General features: G+C 39.7%; 1 protein-coding gene across 4 annotated transcripts in view; it reads left to right on the top strand.

Moving 5' to 3' along the window:
• Positions 1 to 12,203, top strand: part of fgf2 (fibroblast growth factor 2) — an 87,728-nt gene that overhangs the window by 25,599 nt on the left and 49,926 nt on the right. For 2 of the 4 annotated variants that reach the window (XM_059965088.1, XM_059965090.1), the window contains exon 2: positions 696 to 752. The exons of the other annotated variants lie outside the window; for them this stretch is intronic. In XM_059965088.1, the coding sequence (XP_059821071.1) occupies positions 696 to 752 (57 nt within the window). The remainder of the gene's footprint in view (positions 1 to 695; positions 753 to 12,203) is intronic. 4 annotated transcript variants of the gene reach the window in all.

Below are 12,203 nucleotides of genomic sequence, written 5' to 3' on the forward strand. Positions count from 1 at the left end.
GAAGGTCTATCAGCAAAGATATTTCGGGCTGATCAAACTCTATATGTCAAACATGCATGAGGTGGGGAGAAACTCTCAATTTTGATAATGTAAGCAAATAATACAAAAATTAATAGGGGAGTTTAAAGTTAAAATGAGGCCTGAAGCTCAATTACTTGCTACTTCTATCCTTGCCATACGTTTTCTGGAACAGTTATGCTAACTGTGGGGGCCCAAATAAGGGTTTTACGAAGGACTGAAACCAGGATTAGCAGTGAATTTGGATACTTTTTGGGCGGTTGTCATTTTTAACAGTTTGAAATGAAATTTTAAAAATTGGTTGTTGGCTTGCCTAGCACTTTGAGAATTTTGTGACACCTTGAGTATTTTGTAAACAAGAATAGTTTTCAAAAATGCTCAACCAAACAGTTTGAAATCTTGCCAGATAAAGATGAATCATGTACAGTGTGTGCTCAGACTTCGTTTCACTGAGTTTAAGTTTAAAACTGCCAGGAACGTAATCTGTGCCTCCTAAAATATGTTAATTATGTATACTTTTTATAGATTGAAATTGGATTCTCCATGGTTTAAAGGTCCTTTTATATTTATGTAGAGATACAACACAGTAACAGGCCTTTCTAGCAGCTAGCTCAATGAACCTGTGCTGCCAATTACACTCATGTGACTAACTAAACCACTAACCCTTGCGTCTTTAGAACATGGGAAGAAATCGCAGTACCTGGAGAAAATCCATACAGTCACAGGGAGGACATGTAAGTTACTTGGAAACAGTGGTAGAATTGAATTGACATTGGTGGTGTTGTAATAGCGTTGCACTATCCACTACCACACTGTGGTACCTGTTTTATTTTCTAGGAATAAATATAGAAACTCAGAAAACTAATGGCGTCAAATTTCCCTACAGAATTATACTGAAATTCTGTGTTCAGGGGAAATCATGGGTTTTCCAGAATTTAATTTTAACACTTGCTAAATAGGTTCTGCAATATTGGTGTTGAATTTGTTCTCATAATAGGCAGATGTTTTGAATGTAATACAAAATTACTGTGAAATACTGATATTAAAAAAGCATTGACTTTAATGCTTCAATGGAGGAGGAGGAGGAGGAAAGATGGTTATCTTTAAACTATACATGACCTGACTGAAAGTTCAATTACAATGCAGCATTTTGTGAACATGATTTAAAGGTGATATTCTAATGGTGATGAAGGAGGGCCTTTATCTTTGGCAGAGTTCTTAATTCTATTATATTACTTTATTTAAACAAGAAAATACAATTGCCACTGTCATGGTCACTATATCTGTGATGCATTCATATTCTGCAGTGTACTTGATCACATCAGTTCATAAAAGTTGTCTCTTACCTAGTCAGTTATTTGCAAAGTATTCTTCAAGATGACTGTTTTACTTGGAGATGCTTAGCAAATGAATGAGTGGAAACACTTTCAAAACTTGATTTTGTTTTAAGCAGTGAATTACAAAGGAATATGATATACTAATGCTTGGAAACGGTTTTTAAAATCTTTTCAGTTTCAAATTCCAAGGAACTGGATATTTCAGTAGACTCTCAGTGAGGATATGACTTTTGTTGGAAATATTTAACTTGCAGTTATCTCGAGGCTTGATATTTGAAAGGATAGATTAAATGTAAGACAATGCTAGAAATGCTCAGGAGATTGGGTAGCATCTGTAGACAGCTGGCAAGTCTTCAAACTGAAATGTTAATTCTGTTTCTATTTCCACAGCTTCTATCTGACCTGATGATTTAGCCACACAGCCTGAAAACATGCCCTTTGCCCCACCCAATATGTGCTGTTCATCAAGAGTGTATTTGCATATTAGCAAAATAGGGGTGGAGGTGGGCTACTTGCCCTGGCATTCAATATGATAAGGTCTCTTCTGTGCCAGTTCCCAGATCTTTCAAAAATCTGCTGAGTTCCTCTTTAAATAACTTCAACAGATCTCAGTTCCACTATTATTAAGGACAGAAGGTTCCAGAGATTCCCTACCCTCTGAGAAGAGGATCCTTCACACATCAGTTTTAAATGCCTAGTAGTCTTGTAAATCCTGCTCATTTAATGCATTGACTATGAATGTTGTAATGCATCTTTTATTCTTGTAAGCCCTCTGAGCTTGCTTGTACCTCCAACGTGATCTACCTATAGAAAGCTGGCTGCTGCTGATGGTGAGGCCTACATGTAGTGAAGGTGTTCTGTGGATGCAGTCAACAGACTCTTAATTTGAAGAGGCTTGACAGCTGAAGAGGCCCTACTTGCTCTCCCACTCCTATCATCACCCTCTGTTACTGAAATTGAATGTTCGTTAACAGCTGTGACAAAGCTACTAATATTGATTAAATTTTGATAGTGGGGTGAGGAAGTTTGTGAACCCTGTAGAATTTTCTATATTTCTGCATAAATATGACCTAAAATGTGACCAGATCTTCACACATGTCCTAAAATTACATAGGGAATCCAATTAATTAAATAAATAAAAGCAAAAATCTATATTTATTGAGGGGAAAATGACTTAATGGTACATGTATTAGTTAGAAAAAGTATGTGGACCTCTGGCTAATGTTTTCTAAACAGCTGTTTGGAGTCAGGTGTTCCAATCAATGAGATGAGATTGGAAGTGTGGGTTGTCGAGATGCCTGGCCCTTAAAGCCACACAGTTAGGTTACTGATAGAGCCTGTTCTTCTCAAAATCTGTTTATGTGCACCATGCCTCAATCAAAACAACTTTCAGAGGACCTTAGAAGGAGAATTGTAGAGATGCATGAAGCTGGAAAAGGCTACAAAAGTATTTCTACAGACCTGAGTGTTCATCAGTCCACAGTGAGAGAAATTGTCTACAAATGGAGGAAACTCAGTACTGTTGCTACTCTTCCTAGGAGTGGACATCCTGCAAAGATCACACCAAGAGCACAATGTGCAATCCGAAAGGAGATGAACAAGAACCCAAGGGTAACAGCAAAAGACCTGCAGAAATCTCTAGAATTTGCTAAAGTCTCTGTTCATGTGTCCAAATTAAGAAAAGCACTGAACAAGAATAATATTCATAGATGGACACCATGGAGGAAACCACTGCTCTTTTTTTTAAACAAAATATTTTTGCAAACTTGAGACTTGCAACAGACCACCTGGATGCTCTACAAAGTTTCTGGGAAAATGTTCTGCGGACAGATGAGACAAAGGTTGAACTCCTTGGCAGAAATGCACCTTGCTATGTTTGGAGGGAAAAGGACATTGCACACCAATACCAAAATCTCATTCCAACTGTAAAGCATGGTGGAAGGAGCATCGTGGTTTGATTCTTCGATTGGAGTGCTGCGCAGATGCAGCAGAAGCATTCCCTGGCAGGTCCAGTGAAAAGCTTTAAAAAGCCAGTCTTTATAAAAGAGAGGTAATGTCCAGCTGAGCAGGTATCGTCAGAGTAGTCTGAGTCAGAGTAGTAAGGCATTGACTCAAATGGCTTCGGGAAGAACAGGCAGAGGCTAGGTAAGTTCATTCCTTATTTCTTTTTTATTCTGAATTAACTCTTGAGAGAATAGTGTGTATGTCTGCAGAGCCAGTGTTCTGTTCCGGATACCAGATATGGGATTTCCAGGAGACTACCAGCCTGCCCTGTTGCACCAGGTGCATTGAGATGCAGTTCCTTGGAGTCTGTGTTAGGGAACTGGAGCTGCAGCTTGATGACCTTCAGCTTGTTAGGGAAAGTGAAGTGGGGGTGATGGACAGGAACTACAGGAAAGTAGTCACCCCAAGGATATAGGAGATAGATAAATGGGTGACTGTCAGGAAGGGGAAGGGAGAACATAAGTAGATAATGGAGAGCATCACTGTGACCATCCCCCTCAACAATAAGCACTCTGCTTTGAGTACTGTTGGGGGGGAAACAACTTACTGAGGGAAGCAACAGTGGCTGAGCCTCTGGCACTGAGTCTGGCCTGGTTGCTCAGAAGGGCAGGAAACTAAGAGGATGGCAGCAGTAATAGGGAACTCTATAGCTGAGTGACAGATGGGTGATTCTGTGGATGCAAAAAGAAAACATGGATGGTAGTTTGCCTCCCAGCTGCCAGGGTCTGCGACATTTCTGAATGTGTCAATAATATCCTGGAAAGGGGGGGGGGGGGATAAGCGGCCAGATGTTGTGGTGCATATTGGTACCAACAACATGAGTAGAAAAAGAGAGGAGATCCTGAAAACAGACTACAGGGAGTTAGGAAGGAAGCTGAGAAGCAGGACCTCAAGGGTAGTGATCACGGGATTGCTCCCTGTGGCACGTGAAATGAGGATAGAAACAGAATGAGATGGTGGATAGATGCATGGCTGAAGAATTGGAGCAGGTGACAGGGATTCAGATTTCTGAGTAATTGGGACTCTTCTGTACAAAAGGAATGGGTTGCACTTAAATCTCAGGGGGTCCTCTATTCTTTCAGGCATGTTTGTTAGAGCCATTGGAAGTGGTTTAAACTAATAATTTAATGGTGCATAGTTCCCTGAAGGTGGAATCTCATGTGGATAGGGTGGTGAAGAAAGCTTTTGGTATGTTGGCCTTTATAAATCAGAGCATTGCGTATAGGAGTTGGGATGTAATGTTAAAATTGTACAAGGTATTGGTAAGGCCGAATTTGGAGTATTGTGTACAGTTCTGGTCACCGAATTATAGGAAAGATGTCAACAAAGTAGAGAGAGTACAGAGGAGATTTACTAAAATGTTACCTGGGTTTGAGCACCTAAGTTACAGAGAAAGGTTGAACAAGTTAGGTCTTTATTCTTCGGAGCGTAGAAGGTTGAGGGGGACTTCATAGAGGTATTTAAAATTATGAGGGGGATGGATAGAGTTGACATGGATAGACTTTTTCCATTGAGAGTAGGGGAGATTCAAACAAGAGGACATGAGTTGAGAGTTGGGGGGCAAAAGTTTAGGGGTAACATGAGGGGGAACTTCTTTACTCAGAGTGGTAGCTGTGTGGAATGAGCTTTCAGTAGAAGTGGTAGAGGCAGGTTCGATTTTGTTAATTAAAGTAAAATTGGATAGGTATATGGACAGGAAAGGAATGGAGGGTTATGGGCTGAGTGCAGATTGGTGGGACTAGGTGAGAGTAAGTGTTCGGCATGGACTAGAAGAGCCGAGATGGCCTGTTTCCATGCTTTAATTGTTATATGGTTATAATATGGCAGGGGGAAGGGAACCAAATATGATAGAGTTGAGGATGGGCCAAAATGTTTATACGTAGATGATGGGTGTAACATGAATGTAAGGAAGGACAAGTCAGTGATTGGGTACCACTGCAGACAGAGCAAAGGGTTGTACCACAGAGGCAAAATTCAGAAGGGCAAAAAAGGCAGGACTGAAGGTATTCTCCACATTATTCTAAATGATACGTGCATTTAAATATAAACTCATGGCGCAGTTAGAGACAGGTTGGTCTGATGTTGTGGGTATCACTGAGTCATAGCTGAAAGGTCACAGTTGGGAGTTCAACATTAAAGGATATACTTTGCATCGAAAGAACAGGCAGGAAGGCATAGGTGGTGGTGTGGCTCTGTTGGCAAGAGATGGAATTACATCTTTAGAAAGGGTGACATGTGGTCAGAGAATGTTAAACCTTTGTGGGTGGAGTTAAGAAACTGCAAGGGTGAAAAAAAAATTATGAGAATCATACATAGGCCTCCAAAGGTGGCTAAGATGTGGGGCTGAGATTGCAAAGGGAGCTAGAAAAGGCATATAATAAAGGTAATGACATAATTGTTATGGGGGACCTCAATATGCAAGAGGATTGGGAAAATTAGGTTGGTGTCAGACAACAAGAGGGAATTTATTGAAGGCCTATGAGATGGTTCTTTAGAGAGGCTTGTGCTTGAACCTACTCTGGGAAAGCCTATCTTAGATTGGGGGTTGTGTAATAACCCAGATGTTATTAATCAGCTTAATGTAAAGGAACCCTTTGGAGGCAGTGATCATAATATGATTGAATTTGTACTGCAATTCAGACGGAGAAGCACAAGTTGCATGTATCAGTATCACAATGGAATAAAGGGAGTTACAGAGGCATGAGAGAGGAGGTTGCCCAGGTGGATTGGAGGAGGATGCTGGCGGGGATGATGGCAGAGCAGAGGTGGCTGAAGTTTCTGGGAAAAGATCACAAGGCACAGGATAGATAGGTCTCACAGAAGTAGTTGTTCCCAAATGGCAGGGCTAGGTAACTGTGGCTGACAAGGAAAGTTGAGGAATGTACAAAAGCCAAGGAAAGGGCATATAAGCTAACAAAAGTGAGTGTAAAATTGGATGATTGGGAAGCTTTTAAAATCCAGCAAAGGGCATCTAAAAATGTTATAAGAATGTAAAAGATGAAATATGAGGGCAAACTAGCCAATAATATAAAGCAGGATACCAAAAGTTTTGTCAGTTATATAAAAGAGTAAAAGGGAGGTGGGAGTTGATATTTGACCACTAGAAAATGATGCTGGTGAGGTAGCATTATGGGACAAAGAAATGGCAGATGAACTTAATGGGCACTTTGCATCTGTCTTCACTGTGGAAAACACTAACAGTATGCCAGAGGTGCATGAGTGTCAGGAGTGAGTGGCATTGCTATTACAAAGGAAAAAGTGCTAAGCAAACTCATAGGTCTTAAAATGGATAAGTCACCTGGACCAGATTGACTATATCATCCCAGAGTCCTGAGAGAGGTTGCTGAAGAGATCATGATGTTGTGGTCATGATCTTTCAAGAATCACTTGATTCTGGCATGGTCCCAGAGGATTGGAAAATTGCAAATGTCACTCCACTCTTTAAAAAGAGAAGAAGACAAAAGAGAGGAAATTATAGGCCACTTAGCCTAACCTTAGTGGTTGGGAAAGTGTTGGAGTTGATTATTAAGGATGAGGTTTCAGGATACTTGAAGATTAATGATAAAATAAGCTTGGTTTCTGTAAAGGGAAATCTTGCCTGACAAATCTGTTAAGAGTCCTTCAAGGAAGTAACAAGCAGGGTAGACGAAGGAGAGGCAGTGGATGTCATTCACTTAGATTTTCAGAAAGCATTTGATAAGGTACCACATGCGAGGTTGCTCGGCAAGTTTAAATGGGAAAGATACTGGCTTGGATGGTGGAATGGCTGGATAGGCAGGAGGCAGTGAGTGGGAATGAAAGGGGCTTTTTTGGTTGGCTGCCAGTGACTAGTGGTGTTCCTCAGGAGTCGGTATTGGGACTGCTACCTTTCACATTGTTTGTCAATTATTTGGATAGTGGAATTGATGGCTTTGTGGCAAAGTTTGCAGATGATATGAAGATAAGTGGAGGTGTAGGTAGTGCTGAGGAAGCAATGTGATTACAGCAGGACTTAGACAGATTGGAAGAATGGGCAGAAAGTGACAAATGGTATACAGTGTTGGGAAATGTATATTAATGCATTTTGGTAAAAGGAACCATAGTGCAGACTGTTAACTAAATGGGGAGAAAATTCAAATATCTGAGGTGCAAGACTTCTAGAAGGTTAGTTTACTGGTCGAGTCTGTGATAAAGAAGGCAAGTGCAGTGTTGGCCTTTATTTCAAGGGGAATAGAATATAAAAACAAGGAGATAATGCTAATGCTTTATAAAACACTACTCATGCTGCACTTGGAGTATTGTTAACAGTTTTGGCCTCCTTATCTCAAAAGGATGTATTGTTGCTGGAGAGAATCTACAAGAGGTTCATCAGGATGATTCCAGGAATGAAGAGTTTAACCAGTGAGAGTTTGGCAGCTTTGAGATGCATGGGGATCTCATTGAAACCTACCAAATGTTGAAAGGACTAGATAGGGTGGGTGTTTCCTATGGTGGGGGGTATCCAGAACCAGGGGGTCCAGCCTCAAAATTCAGGGGCAACCTTTTAGAACAGAAGTCAGGCAAATTCTTTTTGCCAAAGAGTGGTGAATCTGTGGAAATCTGAGCCACAGACCGGTGAAGGCCAAGTCTGTGGGTATATTCAAAGTGGAAGTTGATAGATTCCTGATTGGTCAAGGCATCAAGGGGTATAGGGAGAGGGCAGGTGTATGGGGTTGAATGGGATCTGGGATCAGCCATGATGAAATGGTGGAGCAGTCTCTGGGCTTAATGGCTTAATTCTGCTCTTATGTCTTATGGTCTTATGGTTTGGGACTGCTTTGCTGCCTCAGGGCCTGGATAGATTGCAATTGTTGAGGGAAAAATGAATTCAAAATTGTTTCAAGACATTTTACATAGTCATCCATCACCTGATGCTGAACAGAATTTGGTTAATGCATTAGGACAATGATCGAGAGACGAGTGAATCAACAACAGATTGGTTTCAGAGGGAGAAAATTTCATGTTTTGGAATGGCCGAGTCAAAGTCCTGACCTTAAGCCTGTAGAAATGATGTGGAAGGACTGAAGCAAGCAGTTCATGCAAGGAAGCCCCCCAGCATCCCAGAGCTGAAACAGTTTAGTAGGGAGGAATGGCCTAAAATACCCCCAAGCAGATGTCCAGGACTGATCAACAGTTACTGGAAATGTTTGGTTGAAGTTATTGCTGTACAAGGGTTAACAGCAGTTACTGAAAGTAAAGGTTTACATACTTTTTCCAACAAATACATGTAATATTGGATCATTTTTCTCAATAGATAAAGGAACATATTTTTGTTATTTAATTGGATTATCTTTATCTTGTTTTAGGACCTGTGTGAAAATCTCATCAGATTTTAGGTAATATTTATGCAGAAATAGAGAAAATGCAATACAGTTCACAAACTTCCAAGCACCACTGTACATTGAAATTATTTTAGCATTTTACATTTTAAAAAATGAGTTAAATGCACTCAGATGACTTAAGGAAATTTGTCAAATTAGAATTTATCAAACTACATATGCGCATATCAGAAGTGTTTGTTAATGTGTATTATCTTGAGATTCACTTGCAGGCACTACCGGTAAATAAATACAATAAAATTTATGCAGAAAGCTATACATAGTCTGACAAACAACCAATAAGCAAATGAAGACAAATTATTATGCAAATAAAAATGTATTGAGAATATGAGTTGGAGTCCTTGAAAGTGAACGTGCAGGTTGTAGAATCAGTTCAGAGTTGAGGTGAATGACATTATTCACATATACTTAGAAGTCATGGTTTAGGTCTTGCATAACTATTTCAGAAGCATTGGGGATTCTAAAGGTCTAAATATAAAAAAAATTTGGAGAGGTCTCTCCCTCTCTCACAACATTTAAAAATAAATCCCGCAGTGGTTTTCTGTGGAAAATTTTTTTAATTCATGGAATGATTCCAAGCAATACTTTGTAGATGTATAAAGAGGTTTGTAAATAAGAATTGGGTCAAACTTTTTCGAGAATACTATTGCAAGCTTCAATATTTAAAAATCCACAAAACAATATTAATTATTCTAGGTACAGCATTTTAAAAACATTTTCTGAAATAAATGAAGTGCGAATTCAGAAAATGAAGTTAATTTCTTTGTAAAAGTTTCAGTAACTTGCAGTAAAGAAATTTAACATTCAACTGAAAATGGGCAAGAATTTAGGATAAAGCAATCCAATGCCAAAAGCTCAGAAACTGGGCTATCTCCTTTCAGTTGTGAAGAGCCAATTGACATTCTTAAATTGCTGAAAATATCAGTTCTGATGTAAATGGGAATTTAAAGGGGATGAAGGTTGTTTTCATTTGCCTCTCAACTCTGAGGAGAAATTGGATGATTCACAAAGGAAGATGCTGATACTTCCCCCCCCCCCCTAATACTCCCTATGAGTTTGGAGAACCAGAAATACTGCATTAAGAATAATTTACCTCTTCATTTCTGAAACTTTTGTTCATGAATTTGTATAAGGATGCTATCATCCTTCCACCACTGAGCCCTGGCTGCCAAATTAACTTTTAAATCTCAAATGCTTTAATTATTTTCTTTTTCCTCTTTTCCCCATTCCCCTCTCCATGTTTTTTGTTTCTCAATCAAAAACTTGTCCCCTTTCCACGTGGATTTTTGTCTCCATCTCAACAGCCATGTGAGGAATTCCATGATCTAATATCACTACTTCTGAAACATTCTGTTTTATCCTATTTACTCACATAACCTTACTAGTTTTAAATTTCTCTTTCTGGCTTCTCTCCTGTTTACTGTACTTCTGATTCCTGTTCTGTAAGGAGAATTCCCCCTTTTTTTTTACCTGCCACCTTTTTACCTCTCCTTGTTGTTCCTCCATGTTTCATGATTTTAATCATCTGGCCAGTTTTGAGATGGATATACTTTCCATTTTCTGTGATATTCCAAGTGTTCCTAAAGCTGGCAACTAAGTAACCCACAATAACAAATTTAGAAGAGGTACTTGATAAATGTAAAACATACTCGTCTCTGCAGATTTAGTTAATCCATTAAAATGTTCTAAAAACTTTGTTAGTACCACTAATTGCCCAGTCTCTCTCTTCTTAAGCCCCTCCATGTTGTTCCCTCTGAGGTTGGAGTATCTTGGTAGTAGTAGCTAGCTGGGTGCCCTCATTGAGCCAATCCAGTAGTGTCTTCACAAGATGGCAGCAGACTGACAAGAAATTTTAATCATCTTTTAGGGTTTCTGCAAACAGTGCTCATGAAGGATTGGTAATAAAAGAAAACTATTTAAAAAAAAAAAATAGGGCTGGGAATGCTAACTTTGCCCTCCCACAATTGAAATTGGTGATTATTTCAGTGGATCTGTAGGCCTCTGCAAACACCAGAATTGCCTGCATAATACAGTAGGTTTAATAGCAAAGTACTGGATGCTGTAGGGTGGGTAGGACTGAGGGGGTGGGGTGGTGGGGAGATGAGAAGTTGGAGCAAGTTCAGGCCTGATGAGGCATCTCAACCTGAAATGTTGACTGTTTACCCTTTTCCATAGATGCTACCAGGCCTGCTAGGTTCCTCCAGCACTTTTTGTTTGTTGCTGTAATGAAGCCACATGGCTTAGCACTGCTACAGCGGAGCAACACAATTCACGTCCCATTTTGAAATGGGACTGCATGGAGGCAAATGCTTCAAAATGTTGCACCCATTATCCTCATTTTTTCCATTGTGTTGAAGAGTGGCAAATGCAGATTTTCATTACACAGTACTAGCATTGTTCCTATTCAATGCTGCTGATAGAAAAGTCATTATAAATGAATAAAAACACACAAAATGCTGGCAGAACTCAGCAGGCCAGACAGCATCTATAGGAGGAGGTAGTGACGATGTTTCTGGCTGAAACGTTGTCACTGACTCCTCCCATAGGTGCTGTCTGGCCTGCTGAGTTCTGCCAGCAGTTTGTGTTTTTATTTATTTCCAGCATCTGCAGATTCACTCGTGTTGTCATTATAAATGAATTTGCTTTATTTTTATCATCTAGTAATTGTTTTCTGTTCAGTTCTTGTTTCCTCATAGAAAGGATGTGGATGCTTTAGAGGGTGCAATGGAGATTTACCAGAATATTGCCTGTTTCAGAGAGCATGTGAGGTGACTTTATAGAAATGTACAAGATGGTCAGAGGCATTAGTGGAGTGGACAACCTGAAACTTCTTTCCAGAGTGGAAATGGCTAATACAAGGAGGCATAACTTTTAAGGTATTTAGATAAAAGATTAAGGGGGAGGTCAGAGGTATTTTTTTTAACAGTGATTAGTGTGTGGGATACTCTGCCAGGGCTGGTGGTAGAGTTAGATGTATTAGGAACATTTAAAGTACTCTCAGATGAGCACATGGATGAAAGAAAAATGAAGGGCTATGTAGGAGGAAAGGTTAGGTTGATCTTGGAGTAGGTCAGTCAGCACAACGTTTTTGGCCAAAGGCCCCGTTCTGTGCTGTGCTGTTTATGTTCTGTATCTTTTTTGATTGTGAAATTGAGTAATTTTCTTTTGCATGCAAGGACCCAATATGTGAAAGTGGTTATACCAATCTAACTTGTCTGCATTTAATCTGACCTTTTATGCTGCTAATGGGTGGATGCTTGAGATTTAGTCAGTTAACTGTACATTTGGATTATAAATGTGGCTGCAGTCCTATACTTGAATGTGTGACTTCAGCTGTGCTTCTTCCCCAGTTTTAACAGCTGACACTCTTGTGTCTCAACAACTACATATCAATTGAATAAAGCACATAATGTGCAGGTGAGGTTAACTGGTGTCTTCACTTTGCAGAGAGAGGGAGAACCACACGTGTAAATTATCAGTCCTAAAG

Source organism: Hypanus sabinus, chromosome 3, assembly GCF_030144855.1.
Source record: "Hypanus sabinus isolate sHypSab1 chromosome 3, sHypSab1.hap1, whole genome shotgun sequence".
Classification (NCBI taxonomy): domain Eukaryota; kingdom Metazoa; phylum Chordata; class Chondrichthyes; order Myliobatiformes; family Dasyatidae; genus Hypanus; species Hypanus sabinus.